The sequence below is a fragment of the Elephantulus edwardii genome, unplaced genomic scaffold (genome assembly GCF_000299155.1).
Source record: "Elephantulus edwardii isolate Elephantulus edwardi_28Jun2011 unplaced genomic scaffold, EleEdw1.0 scaffold00088, whole genome shotgun sequence".
NCBI classification, from domain to species: domain Eukaryota; kingdom Metazoa; phylum Chordata; class Mammalia; order Macroscelidea; family Macroscelididae; genus Elephantulus; species Elephantulus edwardii.
The window spans coordinates 6,846,325-6,868,939 of NW_006399838.1; the positions used below are offsets into that span (position 1 = coordinate 6,846,325).

Genomic DNA, 22,615 nt, shown 5'->3' on the forward strand with positions numbered 1-22,615 from the left:
AGTGGTTGAGTTTGCACAGAGGTTTGAGAGTGAGAGTCATGAGGGCTTCACTCGGCAGCTCTCTGGTTCCCAGAAAGACCTTTTCTAAAAGACGAAAGCAAAAGCCTTCTTATTAGAAGTTGACAGTGTGACCTGAAAAGGTCAGTGATTATTCAAAGGAACGCCTTTTTTTCCCATCTTTCTTGTACATTTGAAGGAGTTTAACACATCAGCTATAGCCGCCCGGTGCCTTAGAACTGCGGAGTTGTTGTTGTCGTTGCTGTTGTTCACTACTGTGGATTCGACCTTCAACATGTGGTGACTCAGGGCACAGTGGAGCAAAGCACGACCCAGTTTGACACTGTGATCCATAGGTTTCTAGAAATATGTCACCAGGACTTTCTTCCTGGTTCCTACAGATATGAAAACCCAAACTGTCCCAGAGCACTGAGTCACACTCACTCAAAGCAAAACACAAGCAGCCATTGTTTTAGATGTGTTTGCTGAGCATCTAAGACCAAGAACCATTAACTTCACAGCCAGCCCTGTTTCACAAACACAACACCACAACAAGAGACTGTGTGGCTTTACATTTTGAAGGCAGTTCAGCTTTCTGTTTAAAAGAGATGTCTTTGGCTCACACTTGACTCCCTCTTCCTTTAATCTTCCTAGTGAATGTTTAAAGTTCCATTTCTTTTTATTCTCCCCTAATGAGAGTTACCGAGTAAATTTTCCTTGCATTATTGCCTGTGTTTAATTGTCTCATCCTTTGTCTGGCTAATTGCTTTCTTGAGGGCAATGCTCCCAAATCAGAATCGAAGTCATGCATCTGCCAGTCACCTCCCCAGAGTGGAAATGTACCTGACAGTTTACGCCCCGAACTCATTGTGCTGACAGTCACACATCCCTATTCTGAACAGTGCGAATGTCCCCTCTTATCATGAGGCACAGATGGGGAAAGAGGAAAATGAAAATTGGAGCAAAAGATTCTTAAACTCTCCTGTGTAGGAACAGAAGGGAAGAAACACTGGCCCCCTCCTATCCACGGCAGATATATTTTGACCCATCTATATTCTGGGCATTTGGTTAGAAAAGTGAATAGTGATTGCACAGTGATTCCTTTAATTTAAGTTATAAATATACCCTCTTGTAGAATCTAGTGGGCAGTGTTTGTGAGTTCTCTTCTGCTGGTACATGTCTAAGGAGTCCTGGTGGTGTGGTGTGCTTTGTGTTGGACTACTAACCAAAAGTTCAGGGGTTCGAATCCACCCTCTGCCTCTCAGAAGGAAGGTGAGCCCTCTCCTCCCAAAAAGCCTTGGAAATTCAGTAGAGGTTTGACATGGTCTGAAATTGACTAATGGCAGTAGGTTTGTGGGGGTTTTGATTACAACATAACCGTCTATAAATATGAGGTGTCTTTTAAAGACTGATAGAAATAAAACCCTCATCGCTCAACTTCTGATTACTTAGAAAGAACCTCCCCAGTGGTACTCAGATAATTTCCTGGAACATATAAAATGTTGCTTCTTGAGGTGGTTGTTGTTGTTGTTGTTGTTGTTGTTGTTGTTGTGTGCCGTCCAATCACCTGTGACTCATAGCAACCCTATGTACAACAGCCCTAAACCCTGCTCTATCCTGTGCCAATCTTAATGTCTCTGACACACCCATCCCGATTACCCCAGCCACTGAATTAATCCATGTCATAGAGAGCCTTCCCCTCCTGTGCTGTCCCTCCACCCTACCAAGTGTGATATCCCTCTCCAAGGACTGGTCCCACCTTGCTACATACCCCAAGTGCTTCTTATATACTCATTATTTTCTACATGTTTTCTAATTATCCTGTGAATTAATTTTTTAAATATTTGTATTGGTTTTCATACAATAATTCCTTTACATTATGTTCCACTCATATACATTGCATTTTATGCAATCTTTCATTTACATTGTATTTCATACATTCATATATATTCTATTTTACATCATTTTTTCATTCGTTTGCTTACAAACTTTATGTACACTGTATTTCATACTATTCTTTCACACTGCTTCATACAATGATTTTCATGCATTGTTTTATAAATTAATTTCTAAAATTTAGTTAATTAATTGGATCATCCTATGAATTCTTTACTCCAGTATCATTTTATCTTAGCAAACATTTATATTTGGGGAATTTTCTTCGAGTACAAACCCTCTTTGTAATCCTGTTTTTGTTTTTTTCCCTGTTGGTAGAACTCAGCACCCTTAACTTGTCCAGTGTTTTCGGAATCCAGATCACGTGCACTGAACTTGCTTCTCTTGGCTCCTTTTAAAATTCCTTTTTCTGTGAAGTAAAATAAGGCTTTTTGGGGTAGGAGCTGAGGGGAACAAGTGATCTGCTGACGAGTTAGAAGGTGAGGAAAAGGCAATCAGGTACAAGAATGCCGAACTGTCTGATTGTCAGTCCTCCTTCATATAACTGGATTTCAGAAGCCCCGGACCCTGGTCAACTTCTCTGTTGAGCTCCTGTTCCTAAGTTCCGCAGATATTGTCCTTTGCCTTGGGGAAAAAAGCTTGCTTAAATAAGAAGGAGCTCAGGTAGTACAATGAGTAAGTACTTTGCTGCAAGCCAAAAGGCTAGTGGTTCAAACCCACCAAACAGAAGTGGTCCTCACTACCCACCAGAAAGACGTGACGATCTGCTTCTGTGCAGATCACAGCCCTGCATGTCAGTGAGACCTTGTTCACTAGGGCTACCGTCAGAATCAACTCAGTGGTACGCAACACCAGTAACACTCATCTAAGAAACTACCTGAAAGTAAAAAAAAAAATCCAAATCGTGAATTCATGATATGCATACAGAAAAAAATGCCCTGGAGAGGGTCAAACCATTTGTCCCTTGGAGGCAAGGACTTTGAAGTTCTGTCTCAAATACTTTGGGCATGTTTCCAGGAGGGACCAGTCCTTGGAGAAGGACATCATGCTTGGATGAGTGGAGGGACAGCAAAGGAGAGGAAGACCCCAGATGAGATGGATTTATACAGTAACTGGGCTAACGGGAATAGTTGTGAGATTGGCTTGGGGTAGGGCAGTGTTCAGAGCTATTTTGTATAGGGTCACTGGGAGTCACAGGCAACTTGACAGCACATAATGTCAAAAACAACCCCACGAGAGCTTTGGTGGCCTAGTGACAAGAAACTGCACTGCAGTCCCAAAGGTACAAGTTTCGAATCCACCAGATGCTCTGCTGGAGAAGGAGGAGCAATCTCCTCTTGTACCAGTCAGATCCAATTTGATGGTACACGCACACAAAATAATTAAAACAAAACCCCACAAAATGAAATCAGCCAGTTGACTGAAATGGAGATGAGGAATGAGAGAACTTGAAAATTTCCTTCCAATAGACTCAGTACCTTAAGCTTATTCATTGTTCTCTGAACCCAGATTGCCTGCACTGAAATGGCTTCTTTTATCTCCTTTAAAATTCCTTTTTATATTACTACTCTCCAGCCCAGGGAATGTGAAATTAAATCTCTTTTCTTTCAACAGGAAAGAAGAATAAGTTACGAGTTTACTACCTTTCATGGTTAAGAAACAGGATATTACACAATGATCCCGAAGTAGAGAAGAAACAAGGCTGGATTACTGTCGGGGACTTGGAAGGCTGTATACATTACAAAGTGGGTACGTATCATCAGCTTGGGCTCTAACAACATCTCTGGAGTCAGAATTAATTCTGTTGAGTTTTATTTCATTTCTGGTCTCAGACATTAATGATATATTTTTGACTAATATAAAATAATGCTGGACTTTAAGTATATTTCCAAATAACCTCGAGTGAACTGAAAATCATGCTTTCAGAATGAAGTTCTAGATTCCAGCTTGAACCTTAGTAAGTAAGAAGTTGTGCTGCTGACTCAAATCTCTTCCCTTTCTGATGCTTCGTATCCAACTCATCCCTCATCCCTGAGAGAGAAAGATAGCCAGTCTTTTCCTGTGACATTTATAGTGTGAAAACCTATTGGAGTGTCTACTCTGAGTTGGTTCCAACTCCATGGCAATGACTTTGACCTGAAACCCATAGAGACAAAGAAACCAAAGGAGAGAAAACAAAATATGTCAACAAAATTGGACAAGAGTGGGTGACTGGGTCCAGGCTTGGCAGGCCTACTGCTGTTGCTATGTGCCATCGAGTTAAGTACAACTCACCCTATGAACAACAGAACTGAACCGTGTTTTCTCAGCCTGGTCCGTTCTTCTCTCTAAAACACTTGAGCCCGTTGCTGCAGATGCTGGGCCACTCTATCTCACTGAGGGTCGTTCCTCTTTTCACTAACGCTCCACCTTTCCGAGCATGACGTCGCTCTTCAAGGAGTAACCTCTCCCAGCGATGTGTCCAGAGCATGTGAGACAGTGCTCCGGCATCCTCGCCTTCAAGGAGCACCCTGGCTGCACTTCTCCAGGACGTATCTGTTGGTTCTCTTGACCGTCCGTGGCATGTTTTCTTCTCCAACTCCACAGCTCAAGGCATTACTCACTCTTCTGTCATCCTTATTCATTGTCCAGCTTCCAGGTTTTCAGAAGCAGGAAATCACATAGGAGGAGATTGCCCAATCTTGTCCCTTTGAGTCGTTGGTAGATCTGAACTACCACATACCTTTGGGTTGGCAGCACCATTCCTTACCACTAAGTAACTGTCAAAGTCTAAGTATCCAGTAAGAGAAGTCATCAACATAAATCTGTTCACTCAGTAGAACCCACCAGGGCCCAGGTATACCTCAGAGGAAGGCGTGGAGGGCAGGCCTGGGAGCTGGAGGGTTGTTGGAACGTGGATCAGCAGTAGACCCTCCATGGCCTGTCCCTCTCTGCTCTTGTCTGCCTTGCCCATGTACGGAAGATAAATGGCCAGTAAAACCAAGAGCAGACACAGGGAGCCAATGGGATGGTGACGATTATGTAAATGATCATCTGTCCCACTGACCTGCCTCAGACATTACCAGAGCCCTGATTCCCCTACTCCGTGCCCAAAACAATGACAGCCTTGCTTGTGTCCTGGGCATGAGATTGAAGGATTTGTCTTTGGAGAAACTTAATGACCAGAAAGAAGAAGTCTGAAGGTACTGATATCTGGTGTACCATGAAAAAACCTTGCTGCCTAAGTGACCCGGCGTGAATCCCAGCGGTTAATAAAAACACCTGCTCCCAACAGTGAGTGTGAAAATCCACTAGAAAGAGGTAGACCCAACGGAACAGAAAGAACCTTCGAGGAAACAGTGATAATAAAGTCGTTGTTGATGTTCACTGAACTGACTCGTAGGTGACCCTCCAGTGGTTATGCAGAAGCTGTAGATCGCACAGGAAGAGATTGCCCATCCTACTTTCCTCAGAGCAGCTGGTAGATTAAAACCGCCTGCCTTTGGGTTGGTAGAACAACTCCTTACCCACTAGACTACCAGAACTCCCCAGAAATGAAGAGGAGAAAATTATTTAAAAATTCAGAGCAAAATTACAGTAACTTTGGAGATATTAAAGACATCCTTGTTTCCAGAAAGATAGCATGTTGTTGCTTTGTTAAGAGTTAAAAACAATAGGCTTGAACCATTGCAATGCATAGGACTGTCACTGACCAGTTTTCATACGTAGAATGCCAGGCCTTTCTTGCTAGGCTCTAATAGTCAAGAGGCACAGGTGGAAACTGTTGAGCATCGTGGAACCACGCTGAGCCCCACTGACAGGCTTGTAGTGCTCTCACTGGACGGGAGTTTCATCCTGGACCTTCCGTCTAGGAGACCAGCATTGCGCCACCAACCACCACTTTCCTCACAAATGAAGAAGAAAGGGACCATTTAAGAAATGAGAGATATGGGCTGAGGAGGGACCCAGGAAAGAGAGATACCAAGAAAGAACTCTGGGGAATGAAAAATATGTTGTCAAGGATAAAAACTAAATTTGGAAGTGTTGGAAGATAAAATCCCTCAGGAAGTGAAGAAAAAATGAAAAGTAGGAGATGAGAAATAGAAAGGATTAGTTCATATGATTCAGAATCTCAGAATCATCCTGAGTTCTAGGAGGGGAAAAAAAGGAAATTACCAGAGAAATAGTACTGCAAATGTCCTCAAGGTAAAGGCCTTTAAATCCTGGATTTAAAGGGCGCATCAAGTACCCTGTGCAGTAAAGTTTGTTTGTGGTGTTTTTGTTTTTTAAAGAAAGACAACGAGGTATCTCAACATGAAATTTCAGTATCCAGGAAATAGCCCTCGAAGCTTTTACGTATTAAGCAGAAGTGGCATCCACTTCCTAAACAACATGTCTCTGGAAACTCTATGAACTTTGAGAAATGATGATAGTTATAGAAGGGCTTCAGGCCTTTTGTTCACGGGGTCACTATGAGTCATGCTCAACTTAACAATAAACAACAACAACAACAGAAAAAAAACACATTAAGGACCCACAATCACAGGGACCTGTCCCTGAACTGTTCAACATTGAAACTAAAAGCTTAGGAAGTCTCAGAGTGAGCACATCAACATTCAGAGGCCAAATGATTTCCAACGAGAATGTTGTAACTAGTATTTGATCATATCATAAATGACACGTGGATGCAGAAAGAAACGTTTTTCAGGCCTCCAGTCTCTAAGTGTACAATCCATTTACTGTTTCTCAGGAAGCAACTGAAGGGTCTGTTCTGTCAAAATGAAAACATAAACGTGGAGATTTAGGAAAGTGATCAAGAAAAGGCTCACGATGATGGTGAGGAGAAGACGTGGATGTCAGCTTTGCCACTGACCTCGAGAGGAGTGGTCAGGGGGAGGGGAGTCCCTGATGCCAGCATTGCTGACACACGTGAATGCTAGCTCAAAGAGTGTGGGTTCAAACCCACCCACAGGGGCCTCGGAAAAGAAGACTAGGCAGTCTGCTTCTGAGAAAAATCACCATGGAAGACCCAGTGAAGCACCATCCTCTGAGACTGTGAGGCTGAGACAGGAAAAGGCACGTTTTCAGTCAAGTGTGTAGGATGGCTAAGATCTAGTCAACGCAAAGGCACCTTTTTTTGGTCCTCAGCAGCCAGGAAAGTCTGTTGTTAGGGACCTCTCCAGAGTACTGAAGAGCACTGGTGTCACTCTGGAGACTAAGGTGCGTCTGATACAGGCCATGGTCTTTGCAATCACTTGTTATGCATCAGAGAGTTGGACAATGACCAGGGAGGATAGAAGGAGAATTGATGCCTTTGAGCTGTGGTGCTGGAGACGAGTGTTGAATTTATCATGGACTGCTGAGAGAAACAGGTTCATCCCAGAGAGGATGAAACCAGTCTGCTCCTAGGAGCCAAGGATTCTGAAGCTTCGTCTGACATACTTTGGACATGTTGCAAGGAGGGACCAGTCCTAGGAGAGGGACATCATGCTTGGGAGGGTGGAGGGACAGCACAGGAGAAGAAGACCCTCGATGAGGTGGATTGATTCAATGACTAGAGTAATAGGGGTGGATGTGTCGGAGACAGACAGTGAGATTGGCACAGGATGGAGCAGGGTTTAGGGCTCTTGTACATAGGGTTGCTGTGAGCCACAGGTGACTCGACGGCACATAATAACAACAACAAACTAATTATGTAGCAAAATACCAACAATACATCATATTCGTTCTCACACCAAAGAGAATTCAAATTCATATATACATATGGTTTCTTTTGGAGAAAATAGCTGCTTTCTCTGAGAATAAGCCTGTTTGCAGAGAAAGGCAATGCCTTTTAAATGCTTTTCAAAGAATTAATTTAAATTTCTAAAAAAAAACCCATTCTGATAACACCCTTTAAAATTTTCTTTCTGTATTTGACCTTCATTTGTTACTTAACATTTATTAGTCCAGAGATATCTAAGGATCAAATTTCATATATATAAACTAATATTAAATATAAGTAATCATGTTGTGAATCAGACTTGAAATATTACAGAAGATCAAAAACTATAGCTTTCAATATGGATTATATCTCAAAATCAAGAAGACAAAAAAAATCTCACTGCTGGGCCAGCAGACAGCATCATGAGAGATGGGAAAAAGATTGAAGTTCATTTTACTTGGATCCATAATCTACACCTATAATAGTAGTCGTCACAAAATCAAAAGACTTTGTTGCATTGGGAAAATCTACTCTCAGATACCTCTCCAAGGCAGTCTGCATAAAGACTAAACTGCAGCTGGTCCAAGCTATGGTATTTTCAGTTGCTTCATCTGTATCTGAAAATTGGACAATGAACAAAGACCATAGAAGAATAGATGCCTTGGAATTGTCATGTTGGCAAAGACTTTTTAAATTTACCTTGGATTATCAAAAGATTGGCCCTTAACAGCAGCATCAAAATCCAAAGAACTAACAAATCTGTCTTGGAGAAATGAATGGCGAAGCTTTGTTTCACATACTTTGGACATGTTCTTAGAAGGGTCCAGTCCTTGGAAAAGGATAGCATGTCTGGGAATAAAAGGGCCATCAAAGGAGAGGAAGACCCTCAACACGCTGGATGCGCACGGTGACTGTAACATTCGTCTCAGGTATATCAGAGGTTGTGAGTATGGGCAAGGATCAGACCTGTGGTTCATAGGATTGCTCTAAACTGTAGCTGTTGAAGGGGACAAAGATTTTGAGATTCATCGTAGGACATGTTGTCAAGCTTCTGAATGTTATTCTTCTCACATACCTAAAAATTGGTTTTCCAGAACTTGATAGTGCAGAAATCTCTTTTGACCTCCAGATCGACCACAGGCCCTTCTGTCGTTGCTGGCCTCATCCTTCTAACTGTTGCTGTCTGTTTTTGTTGTTCCGGCATCTGTAGGCTGACCTCTAGCCACACATGCAAAATGAAATGGAGTCAAAGAGTAGTGTTAATTAATTATGTATTACAAAACTGAAAACATTGTAAAAAAAATTTTAAAAAAGAAAATTGAAACCAGCTTAATTTTCAGAAACAGCTTTTGGTTCGATAAGCACTTAGTATCACTGTTTTACTATCTTTTTCCCCCCTTTCAATCAGTAAATATTTGTTGAATACGAAGCAAAACCATAATTGCCAATCAATCATTGTCCAAGTTTCTCTTCATTGAATTTAAGATGCCAATGAGAGCTCTGGTGGCCTAGTAGTAAGAAAGAAGTCGCACTGCAATCCCAAAGATGCATGGTTCAAATCCGCCAGCTGCTCCTTGGGAGAAGGCTGGGAAATCCCGCCTCCCCCTCCAGTGTGATTTACTGCCTCTGAAAACCCGCTGGAGGGTCAGCTGTGAGTCAGTTCCAGCTCAGCTGTACACAGCGACATGGAGTTCTTTGTGTGTTCCGTCTCATTTTTTACAACTTCTAGTTTTCCTTTATTTATCCTTCGTACATTCAGTGTTACAGTTATTCATGGACGTTTGTCCCTGTTTCTCCTCACTTTGAGTAACTTCCTATCTGGGCTGCACTGCTAATACTATATCTACCCAAGTTCCTCTATTGTTGACAGGATTTTCAAAGGCCTATTATTTCAGAAAAGGATGGCTATTCCTGCTTCCTACTCTGCTTTAATTGGGAGCTCTGCTGAAATCTGTCCACCATGGCACTTAAAACACCAGTGGCATAGTTTCCAACATCACAGCAACCCACATGTTACTCAAGTACAGCAAAATGACAGACAAGGGCTTTTTACTGACAAGAGCAAACACTAAACAAACAAGTATATACCCACCTAAGTTGTTACTGATTAGTAACAACGTGTAAATCACTCCTAATTCAGTAAATTCACATATAGGTGTTGTACCTCTGTCATTAAACTCTAGAAATAATCATGCATAAAGAGATCATGGCACAGGGCAACCTGTCCCTGCGTGAGGCTCCTAGAAATGGTTTCTCTCTGGGGTGTTGGAGAAGATAAGGATGTCACAGAATAGAACAGAGTTCAGATCTATTGTTCATAAGGTCACTATGATTCATGCTCAAATCCAGGGCAGCTAACAAGAGCAGCAAGGGAGCTCTGGTGATGTGAGCCCTGGGGAGTTCATTCCACTGCTAACTCAAGGGCCTTTCTAGGAATTAGAGCCTCCAGCAGCTCGGAGAGAGAAAGGTGACAATCTTCTCCCTCATGGTCAACACTCTTGGCACCAGCAGCCAGGAAAATAAAAGACATATTGTGACGGGAAAGTCTGCTGTTAGGGACCTCTCCAAAGTACTGAAGAGCAATGGTGTCTCTCTGGAGACTAAGGTGCGTCTGATACAGGCCATGGTCTTTGTTATCACTTGTTATATATTGGACAGTTGGACAATGACTAGGGAGGACAGAAGGAGAATTGATGCCTTTGAGCTGTGGTGCTGGAGAAGAGTATTGAATGTACCCTGGACTGCTAAGAAAACATACAGATTCATCCTAGAGAGTGTTAAACCCGGCTGCTCCTTGGAGGCAAAGATTCTGAGGCTTCGTCTAACATACTTTGGACCTTACAACATATATGTTGTAAAGAAGGACCGGTCCTTGGAGAGGGACATCTTGCTTGGTAGGGTGGAGGGACAGCACAGGAGGGGACGACCCTCTATGAGATGGATTGATTCCGTGACTGGGGTAATCGGGATGGGAGTGTCAGAGACAGTGCGATTGGCACAGGACAGAGCAGGGTTTAGGGCTGTTGTACATAGGTTCGCTATGAGTTGCAAGCAACTCAACGGCACAGCATGTGTGTGTGTGTGTGTGTGTGTGTGTGTGTGTATACATACATACACACACACATATATACATATATACACACATACATACATATACACACACACATACCATTGAGTTAGAGCCATCTCGCAGCTCGCCCTCCAGCGGGTTTTCAGAGACAGTAAATCACATGGGAGGAGATTGCCCCTCTTTCTCCTGCAGATTCAAGTGTCTTTGGGTTGGCAGCACAGCTCCTTACAACTAAACCACCAGAGCTTCCTCTTTGAGGTTACAGCTTTGGAAACCGGCTGGAGGAACAACTGTGAATGCGTTCTAACCCATCAGCAATGAGTGGGTGACATGCACATTGCAAGAAGCTGAATCTGTTTCCTTGACAGTTCCATACTAGGACCATCACCTTTTATTGTGGTTGGTAGAGATTGATAGATGATGATAGATAGGATGGATAGATAGATAGATAGATAGATAGATAGATAGATAGATAGATAGATAGAGACAGATGGATAAGCACTTACAGATTCACATCTGTTAAAAGAAAATTCTTTAATAAATTGATATCTTTTAAAATGTGTTAATTTTTTTTATTACAGTTAAATATGAAAGGATCAAATTCTTGGTGATTGCCTTAAAGAATGCTGTGGAGATATATGCTTGGGCCCCTAAACCGTATCATAAGTTCATGGCTTTTAAGGTAAGTAGACATATAATTACTTAAAAAGGGCTCCGTTATTTTTATTGGATTTTTCAGTTCCCCTTTGATAACAAAGTTATCCATTTATCAGGTACAAAGACCAATGCCAATATTCATATTTTTAAAGTATAAATATTCTTGATCTTCTTATTCTGAAAGTGAAGTATTTTTAAAAGTTGTAAAATTAGTTAAGTTAAAAGCTGGAGAGCAGAACATTGCATGGTTTAAAAACAAGAAGGGAGTGCATCAGGGTTATATTCTCTCCCCATACATATTTAATAGATTGTTGTTGTTAGATGTCAAGACCCTTGTGACACATAGCGACCCTATGTACAACAGCCCTATGCTTTGCTCTATTCTCTACCAATCGTATTGTCTCTGACACGCCTACTCCCATGACCCCATTCACTAAATCAATCCATCTCATCAAGGGTCTTTCTCTCCTGTACTGTCCCTCCACCCTCCCAAGCATGACGTCCCTCTCTAAGAACTGGTCCCTCCTTGCAACATGCCCAGAGTATATCAGACAAAGCTTCAGAATCCTTGCCTCCAAGGAGCAGTCTGGTTTCACCCTTTCTAGGACAAACCTGTTTGTTCTCCTGGCAGTCCATAGTATATTCAGTACTCTTCTCCAGCACCATACCTCAAAGGATCACATTCTCCTTCTGTCATCCCCAGTCATTGTACAGCTTTCTGATGCATAGCAAGTGATTACAAAGACCATGGCATGAATCAGGTGCAACTTAGTCTTCAGACTGACATTGTTTCTCTTCAGTACTTTGGAAAGGTCTCTGACAGCAAACTTTCCCAGTGCAGTTTGTCTTTTGATTTCCTGGATGCTGATGTCAAAAGTGTTAAACATGGAGCCAAACAACTAAAGTTGTTAACAATCTCAATCTCTTCATCATCTATCATGATTCTGTCAATCAGCCCAGTGGTGAGAATCTTTGTTTTCTTGATGTTGAGCTTTAATCCATATAGGAGGCTACAGTCCTTAACCTTCTGCAGCAAATGCTTCAGGTTTTCCTCAGTTTCAGGAAGCAGGGTTATGTCATCAGTGCAACACAAATTGTTGATGAGTCTTCCTCCAATCTTGATGCCACATTCCTCCTCATAGAGACCAGCCTCCTGGATAATCTGTTCTGAATATACATTGAAAAAGTATGGAGATGGGACACATCTATGGCATACACCCTTCCCAATTTTGAACCATGCAGCGTGTTCTTGTTCTGTTCTGACATCTCCCTCCTGATCCAAGTATAGGTTTCACATAAGCATTATGTAGAGGAGCGTGGCATCATATTGGAGGGAGACTCACCAATAACCTGCATTATGCAGATGACACAATCTTGCTTGCTGAAAGTGAGGAGGAATTGAAGTACTTGTTGCAGAAGATCAAAGAACCCAGCCTTTATTACAGACTGCATCTCAGTGTCAAGAAAACAAAGATTCTTACCACTGGACCGATAGGCAACATTATGATAGATGTAGAAAAGATTGAAAACGTCAACAACTTCATCTTGCTTGGATCCACAGTTAACACCCTTTGTACCAGCAGTCGAGAAATAAGGAGATGTATTGCACTGGTAAAATCTGCAGTTAGGGACCGCTCCAAATTATTGAGGAGTAATAATTTCATTTTGAGGACTAAAATGCATCTGATTGAGTCCATAACCTTTCCAATCACTTGCTGTGCATTTGAGAGCTGGACAGTGAACAAGGATAACAGAAGAAGAATTGATGCCTTTGAGCTTTGGTATTAGAGTACTGAACATCCCCTGGATGGCAAAAAAGAACACACCAAACATATATGTCTTAGAGAGGCTGCAGCCAGAGTGCTTTTTGGAAGCAAGAGTGATGAGGCTTCCCCTTGCATACTTTGGGCATGTTGCTAAGAGGGGCTTTTCCTTGGAGAGCGGCATGATGCTAGGAAGGGTGGATGGTCGGCAGAGGAGAAGACCCTCGACCAGTTGGATTGATGTGGTGACTGCTGCAGTGGTTTCTTGTGTGTCAGGAAGTGTGAGGATGGCACAGGATAGAACAGGGTTCAGATCTTTTGCTCATACGGTCGCTATAAGGTGTACTCAACTCAACGGCACCTAACAACAACACCCTCCTGCGTTTTAGGTCTAAGAGTCATGACCTCTGAGTGACATTCAAGATGGAATGGTTACTGGACAGAGTGCTAATTGTCATACTATCCAATGAGACTCAGAGTGACACCTCCCAGCTGGAACACTGTGGGATATTTGCTCTGTAAAAGGCAAACCAAAAACAGTGCTGCCTCCCAAGGTTGAATGGAAGCTCTAAATCTTGTAATCCTCCTAAGCTTTTCAAGGTCAAGTCTGTAGCACTTAGTTGGTGCTCATGAATACAGAATGCAATGTTAGGGAAACGATCCTGCTTCTTGACATTCTTCAGTTTTCATTGCCTTTTTATTTTTGACCCGAGCTGAATCTCTGGCAATGTATATGGTCACGTTGATTAGTCTTGAGATTCACCAGGGTGCAAATAAGCTGGTCCCTTTCTTTAGCCCATTTTGACTGACCCCAGAGTGCCAGGAAGACCAGTATCTGCAGGCACCCTGATGTAGGCAATGCCACGAGCCTGTCCTTGGCCAGTGTGAAATGATAGTCTATTCTGTCTCTCTGTATCTTACCAGCCCTCACTTTTTCCCCTCTACCTTTATGACTGTTATCTCTCTTGGATTATTTTTTCCAACCACACATGGCACATAAGGGTAGAAATTGCCTTGGGAACATTAGGTAGATCCTCTTGGAGTCTGAATCACAGCACTTTTAAATCGTGCCCTTAGTACAAGTCGCTCACTGACGATGTGCACGAGAAGATAGATTCGGAACTGGAAATGGGCTCCTGATATAACCTCACGTTCACAGAGAGACCTTTTTGGAAGGCATTAGGTTGGTAATAACCAAGAACACTTAGGGGACGAGTCCTTGAAAGCGAAAGTGGTGCTGCTGTTCTGCCCAAAGCTCTCCACGCAAAAGCTCTTCAGTCGAGCTACAGTTCCCGTTGTGGAGTTCTTACTGTCCTCAGAGCAGTGGCCAAAGGGAATGAGAGGGTGCAGAATGCTCTCTGCAGCAGTCCAGACCCAGCCTGGGGAGGGAAGAGCAAAGGCAAGGATTCGGCCAGGAAGGCTGGAAAGGTCAGGTCCTCACCATGACAAGGACAGGAGACATGTTTCCAATGCAAAGAGAGTGATGTTAGCAAAAGGTGAAGGGAGGGCACTTTGCTTGGTGCCAGTGACATTACCACCGAGGCGTTTGTGGTTGTACAACTCCTCTCCTGGTCTCCAGCAGCCACGACACGCAGAGGGTGATAAATGGTACAAGAAAGCAGAGGAGCACATGAGGGCTAGGTAAGGTTTGAGCCAAAGAGTTCAACACACAGAACCTTGCTAAGGTTGGCTGGGACTTTATTTTTTCCTATCTAATTAAGCCCAAATTGCCAACACAAGCCTGAGATCTGATAGTCTGTTCCTGTCCCCTCCCCTTCTCTATTACTCAAAACCCAAATCTTAGATTCCACATGAAGTTTAGAGAAAGCACCAGTCTGACATCTGGTCACCCATTAAAGGAAAAGCATAACTAGCACACACCCACTGTTTCTGAACAGACCTTGCACAGGGCCCAGCTGCCTACTGCAGGTTTTCTGAAGGGACAGAAGCCATGGATGGCCGGAGAGGTCTCTGAATTCGTTAAAGGAAAAGGTTTAGACAGAAAAGGGAAGAATAGCAGTATGTACTCACCACTTTTTAAATATACAGTGAATGATGCCTGTCCTTATTAAAAGTGATAATTCCAAACCAACTTCTCTCTCCTGGAGGTAAAGGCAGCAAGAAAAGAGGCACAATGGGTGGTAGGTTCTGCCTCGGAGAGTGAGAATAGGAATGCAGACATTGCAAGTTCGATTCCAGATCACTGCAGTAAAGCAAAGTGTTTAGGTTTCCGTGTGTGTGTGTGTGTGTGTGTGTGTATGTGTACTATAATGTATTGACTGTGCAATAACATTATTAAAAACTTTGACATATTGGGAGAATTATAAAAATGTGGCACAGAGATGTGAGGTGAACACATGCTGTTGAGACTATGGGGCCAGTAGACTTCCCACAATCTTCAATTTTTAAAACAAAAAGACTCCACCACATTATCTTCAAGGTGTAATAAAATGAAGCACAACAAAACAAGATATGCCTGTAAGATCTGAATGGAAAGAGAATCTCCTGCTTTTTTTAGTCTGAGCAAGTCAGAGATTAACTTCTGGTAGGTAATGGCCAAAGGCAGACATTGTTATGATCACCTCTGTGGACAGCGTGGGTACTCACACGGCGATGTTTTAAAGTCTTTTTCAGATCTCCAGCACAAGCCTCTGCTTGTTGACCTCACGGTAGAAGAAGGTCAGAGACTAAAGGTTATTTTTGGTTCGCACACTGGTTTCCATGTAATTGATGTTGATTCAGGAAACTCTTACGATATCTACATACCATCTCATGTAAGTTCCTGGGAACAGACTATAAAGGGCTCTCTAACAACAACTGGTATACAGAAAGCTTTGGGTTTGCATATTTTTAGTAGATGTCTTTCTGACTTTCCTCATCTGTAAAGCAGATGGACTTTTGGCCTTTTCAATGTACATAGAAAGAAGGCTGGTAGTGCAATGCTGAAATACTCAGTTGCTATCTTAAAGGTCAGTGGTTGGAACCCACCAGTCACTCTGTGAGGGAAAGATGTAAGAATCCACTTCTGTAAAGATTTATACAACCCTAGGGGTAATTCAGCTCTGTCCTGTAGGCCTGTATGAGTTCAGATCAAGGTTTTGTGATTGGGGAGGGGAGTGATTTGATTGATTGTTTTAATTTCAATAGAAAACTTTTGAGCAGACATGTAAATTTAACTTCTTTTTTAAATTACTGTATAAAACTGAGTTTGATGGTATAGTCCTTAGAGAGTTACGTTGCAAACACAAAAGTTGGGCTTCTCTGTAGTTCAGACCCACCAGCGGGTGGATGGGAGAAAGGTAGAAAGTCTCCCCTTGCTCCGTTTATAGCCCTGGACAGAGTCACTGGAGACTCAGCTCTGAGTTGGTTCCAACTCAACAGCAATGAAGTTAAGTTTTACATAAAACTGTCAAAACTAACACCTACAAGTAGAGCATAGTTGACATTTGCGCTCCACTTGTCTTTATGGGTATTGAGTTACATGTAAATTCTCATTTTCCTTCAGCGGCGTAAACGTTGTCTTATTAAGCAAAAACATAATAGATGTTCCCTTATTTTCTATATTTAAAGTCAGACTGGTCCTTATCTGGGTTAAATTCAGTAGGAGTTGGGCTGCTGACACCAAGGTGGTACCTCTCCGGCAGTTCATGACCATCACTGTTTCTGAGGAAGAAAGACAGACATTCTCCCCAGTGTGATTTAAAGCCTCCTGAAACCCCACTCGGAGCAGCTATAACTGCCAACTCCATGGCAAAGGGTGAAGGCTGAATTTTTTTCCCCCAGTGGATCTTAAATGACTGGCGCAGAGCCCCTCGTTAATAATGTAGTCAGAATATTACTGTACTATTACTCATTGCCTAAAGTATGTTGTTTTCAAAGGAAACTGCTCGTGGGTCCATTTTGTGCAGTTGCCAGACGTTAGATGTGTGACCTACAGGAATACCACATACAATAGAAACGACCAGCAGGAAAAGATTAAGCCTGGTTTGTTTCTGATATTTCAAGATCTTACCCCAAAGAAGTACAGTAAGAGGCAAGGGTGGAGGGGGTGGCAGCGAGTTCTTTTAGTGTATTACATACCCAGAGTAGTCACGCAAGGCTGTATTACAACTTGGAGCACCTGCACTGACTGAAAGTACCTATCCTCACAGAAAAACAGCTGGGGCCTCATTGTGTGACCTGAGTGATTCTGTCACTCTTACCCAGGACACAGGTATTAGGCCACCATCACATTCCCAACTCAACTCATTTCCTTTGAGTCAGAATTAATTCATAGTTGACCCTCCATTGAGTTTCTGAGGCCTTAAATCCCACAGGAGGAAGCTGCCTACATTTCTCCCTTGGAACTATTGGTGGATTTGAACCTCCAGGGACGTGCAGCCTACAGTCTGGTGCACAAGACCTGGGAGTCAAACCCACCCCGCCACTATTTCTAGAACAAGCTGTCCCATATTCAGTACAATCGCATGTGTGCTGGTTTATTTTTTTCTAAACAAGCAATAATTCCATTTTTTTTTCTAACCAAACCATTCATTGGGATTATTCCACCACCCTATAAATAGTAATCTGTGTTACATGCCCGTTGCCCATTTGGTAAGCTTGCATCTTGATACCATGGGCATTTGGGCTTGCCTCCAGCAACTCAGCAGGCTTACATTCATCCATCCTTTTCAGAAAAAAAAGGTTATTCTAATGAAAACACAAGAAATTCATTGCCAGAATATCCTAGATTCAAATCCCAGTTTGTCACCAAAGCCTGTTGCATCACTGGTCAATTTAAAGAACTCCTGAGAAGCAATTGTCTTGACAGGGGAAGAGACAAGGACAAGGATAGCTCCAGGTGCAAAGGGCACAATTTCAGTTTGTTGTTCATTGAGTCACTATGAGTCTTAGTCAGCTTGATGGCGCCAAACAATGCCAGCAGCACCATGTAAAGGGACTCAAAACTTGCAAAGAACCTGGTCCAGTTACTGGCACGTAGTAGATACGTCATGATTGTTGTTTTGTAAGAGCATGTAAAAAATTGTGTTCCCAACATAGCAGCCAAGTGTGCATTGGATATAAGAAAGATCAATGTTAAAATTAAACAAAGTCAATTTCAGTCTCTAGCATGAAAAGGAAAAGGGAACCAACACCCTCTTTTAGAGTTCTTAGAGTTAAGTATTCAAGGCATTGTATTCTCAAAAAGTTGAAAATAGAAATACCATTTGAACCAGCAATTCCACTACTAGGAATATACCCCAAAGAGACCATAACTGACAGCCAAGCAGATATATGCACACCCATGTTTATCGCAGCTTTGTTCACAGTAGCAAAGAGTTGGAAACAACCCAAGTGCCCATCAACAAATGAATGGATAAAGAAGTTCTGGTATATTTACACAATGGAATACTACACTGCATTGAAAAACAAGGAACTCATGCAATCTTATTCAAAATGGGTGACCCTGGAGGACATTATGCTGAGTGAAACATCTCAGTCACAAAAGGACAAATACTGCATAGTGCCACTGTTGTAAAACGGGACTGACATTGTGGTTGGTGGGAGACGGAGAAAGATGGGATAAATAATTTAAACTGCATTGAAACAGATGAGAGAGAGAACTGTTTACAAGAGATATGTGATTAGGTATTATTATCATGACAGGAGTCCAGAATGAAGGCTGCATAGGGGAGTGGACTTGGAAGAAGGGATTATATAACAATGAAAGAATTTTTTTTTAACTTTTCAAAGAGAAGAACGAACTGGAGGGGAGGGATGGCCAGGGAGAAAAGTGCAACAATGAATGAATGAATGGAAATCCAAAATCTCTGTAAATTTTCATTAAAATTAATAATAATAATAAAATTATTTTAAAAAGAGAAGAGCAAACTGGGGAAGGGCAGTGGGCAGGGAGCAATGTGCAACAATGAATGAATGGAAATCCTAAGTCTCTGTAAACATTCATTAAAATTAATAATAATATTTAAAAAAGGAAGACTAATGCTTGGGTCTTTTTTGTCTTCTAGATTCAGGGCAATATCACTCCTCATGCTATTGTCATCTTGCCTAAGACAGATGGGATGGAGATGCTGGTGTGCTATGAGGATGAGGGGGTGTATGTCAACACCTATGGCCGGATAACGAAGGATGTGGTGCTTCAATGGGGAGAAATGCCCACGTCTGTGGGTAGGTTAACCATTCCTTATCTCCTTCAGCAGTTACAAGCCCCAAATGAAACAAAAGTCAAGAAATGTGAAACAACTATTTGATTGCACCAAAAAAAAAAAGTCTGTGAATAACACTTTGTAAGACTTGCTTTGTCTGTTTATCCCAAGTCATTTGTCATTTTTGTGGTTTAAGATGTGAACAGATGCTGTGAGATTTTGCCCATCTAATGTTTTTAATGCCGTTTTGGAAATTCCTTTTGACAGCCTACATTCATTCCAATCAGATAATGGGCTGGGGCGAGAAAGCTATTGAGATCCGGTCAGTGGAAACAGGACATTTGGATGGCGTATTTATGCATAAGCGCGCTCAAAGGTTAAAGTTTCTATGTGAAAGAAATGATAAGGTAAATCCGTTTCAACATTTGCATTAGTGTTTGCATTTTAAGAGACCACCAGGTACCTGTGAAACCTTCATTTTCCTTTATACTGATTTGAATCACATCTGTGTTAAACAATATCCTCTTGAAATGGCATTATTTGGTTTGACTCATGTGAGCACTCAAAATATATTATCCACATATCAAAAGAAGCATAAGAGCATCTTGAAATGTCTTACATACTCTTAGTAACTTGTGGCCTATAGGCCTGATGATAACACAGCACATATACTGAATCTTCTCTATAAACTGTGGCCGTTGACCCGTCATTAATCACCTCACAATGGGTCAGCTTTGTATTTTCACTTGTAGACTTTTCACGAAGGCCTATCAGGACCTAACCCATCACATTATCTTCACCTTTAAATGTGAAACATTTGATACGTAGTAATGAGAACTTTTTAAACCTGTCACCCATTCCTTAAGGAATGCACAATCACAAACTCAACTAGTGCCATGTCCTGTGTCATCCCAGCCATGTTTCTTCCAAGTGTCATAGGGGGACTGCTTGCCAGTGAAGGTGACTCTATCCACCAGGCATGAGTACCACAGAAGGGCATTCTTTAGCAGTACCAGGTCCACCTTACCCGCCCTGTACTGAAGCTTTTTAGTAGATAAGATGTACTAAACTTGTAAACTCATCCTTCATGACTGTGACCGATACAGAAATGCTTTCCCCAAAGCAGTAGATATAAACACATGTAGAAAGACATTAGTGTCTGCCCCCCAACCCCCAAGCTTAGTCTTGTCTTAGTTCAAGCTTGCAGATGTGGGTCCAGAGTAGATTCATTCAGCCCTGGCCAAAACGCTGGCTGGTCTGGGAAACTGATGTGGTCTGAGAAGACAGTGGCTAAGGGGTGGCAAGGGGACGCCCAGGGGCCACACCAGAGTATGGCCAGAACAGATAAAACCCCTAGTGACACGGCAGCACCCACCCCGTCTGGCACAGACCCACACACTCGAGTTGATAGTCATCTCTCTCAGCTTCTCTGTCCCCACTATCTTCACTCCACCTCAGTGTCTGAGGCCCAAGATTTAGAGACCAGGGCATACAACCTAGAAAGAAGAGCAGTCCCATCTCTCCCCCTCTGTGGTCTTTTCGTGGGTCCTCTCTGTGCTTTCCCTTTTGAATTAATTGACTGTAACAGTAGCATTAGCCAAACAACTAGAATTTCCACAAGACCTCCGAAGGAGATAGCATTCTTCTGAAAAGGTGGAAAGGAAGGAGCAGAGACTTTTTACTAGTGATAAAAGCAAGTGCTTTGGATCAAAGCTAAGTCTTGTTTGACTGAAGGGCGAGGCCACAGCCTAGAATATTCTTTTCCTGGTGCCATGGTTCATTTACATTCCGTTCAAACAAGCAGTAACCTGAATTCTCACTTTTCTCAACTCTAATAAATATGATTCAATAGACTCAGACCTAATGGACTGTCGTTCCGCTTATTCCTGCCGTTAATCTCATTTGGCCTCAGAGATGCCAGAGTCGGCAAATGGTGGACAGGACAGGCATTAAACTACCTGACCCAATGTGACTAGAATTTTATTAATATTATTTCAAAAATTAACAACTAAAGTTGCAGAGTCACAGATCCCAAATGTCCCAACTTGAAAATATTCTCTCCAAGCTCAATTTTGTCTTTTTGTCACCATGGAAGAGAGAAGGGGAACCTCTGTACCTTTCTAGAAATTATCAAAGGGCTTGTGATGTCCTGAGCCACAAATCCAGTGTATGATTCTAAGCAGTAAACAGTCTTTTAGAATGTGAGCACTAAAAGGTTAGATCCTGAATCAACATGCAGCCCCATCAGTGGCCCTGGCGGCCCCTGTCACAGTCAGTGATAGTAATAATCACCGTATGATAATATAAGCTGGCGTGTTTGCATAGGGTGCACTGTGTCCGAAAGCACTTTAACAGACACTAGCCATTGAGTCCTAAGAGCTGGCACGTGGCAAGGTCAGGGCATAAGAGAGAAAAATGGACGGTTGAAGAAGAAAAGAGGGAAAAAGGATGAGAAAGAAAAAAAAAGCCACCCAACCCATGCAGTTGAACTAACTTCTTTTTAATTTCAAACAGGTATTTTTCGCATCCGTGCGATCTGGAGGGAGTAGCCAAGTGTTTTTCATGACCCTCAACAGAAATTCCATGATGAACTGGTAACAGAAGAGCACTTGGCACTTATCTTCATGCCGTGGTTTCTAATTTAAAAGAACATTTAACTCGTGCGGACTTTTTGCCAGTCTATAGAGGCAGAATCAGAAGGCTTGGTTGAACATAACCCTTTCCCGTTTTCCTCTCCCTCCACCCCTCCCAGTACAGTCCATCGTGAAAGGCTGCAACCTGGTTGAGAAAGAGAGAGAAAAAAAGGGGGTCAAGAGTTTTCCAGGAGCGCCCCGAGAACGCTGCATTGTCTGTGGACAAAGATGGACGTGTGACCTTCGGAGTTAGGGATAGAAACAAATAATTGTGTGCTGTTATGATTCAGTTGTGTTTCGGTGGGGTTTGAGCTTTTTTTTTCTTTCTTTTTATAAAAAAAAATGACAAACTTTTTCTTTACCCCCTGATTTTGTAAGAATGGGGAGAGAATTCCTACTGGGGGGCGGGGGAAGGAGTCTGTCTTTAATTCTGTCTGCCTGCTAGCTTTAAGTATATGGTCTGTGATAAAATGTCCTATTTCAAGCGGAAAGAGACAGCACAGTTCTCCTCACACCGAAGGCCGTAACTCCATAGTGGGGGTAATTATTGAACTCTTCTGCCTTCTCCAACCCAAAAAAAGAGGTTGCTTTTTGACAGCAACTGGCTAATGAGTTTTTAAGAGAGAAGAAAAATACTAGTTTTTCCCCTCTTTTGGGAAATAGCGTTTAAATGGCTAAACTACTAGCCTTAGACTAATAAAATCCACTCCCATTTTTGTGAGTCTGACAAGGCCGTCTTCTGACGTGGCCTTCTGGGGGATGGAGAGTGT

The 22,615-nt window shown here is 42.3% G+C and overlaps 1 protein-coding gene across 2 annotated transcripts in view; it reads left to right on the forward strand.

Annotated features, from left to right (window-relative positions):
- TNIK (TRAF2 and NCK interacting kinase) overlaps positions 1–22,163 on the forward strand; it is a 533,511-nt gene extending 511,348 nt beyond the window's left edge. Inside the window, exons 26-31 of one of the 2 annotated variants that reach the window (XM_006890356.1) lie at positions 3,508–3,642; positions 11,228–11,328; positions 15,691–15,840; positions 19,075–19,234; positions 19,480–19,619; positions 21,727–22,163. In XM_006890356.1, the coding sequence (XP_006890418.1) occupies positions 3,508–3,642; positions 11,228–11,328; positions 15,691–15,840; positions 19,075–19,234; positions 19,480–19,619; positions 21,727–21,810 (770 nt within the window). In that variant the 3' untranslated portion in view covers positions 21,811–22,163. The remainder of the gene's footprint in view (positions 1–3,507; positions 3,643–11,227; positions 11,329–15,690; positions 15,841–19,074; positions 19,235–19,479; positions 19,620–21,726) is intronic. The other variant, XM_006890357.1, reaches the window with a different exon arrangement.
- Positions 22,164–22,615: the final 452 nt, after the last annotated feature.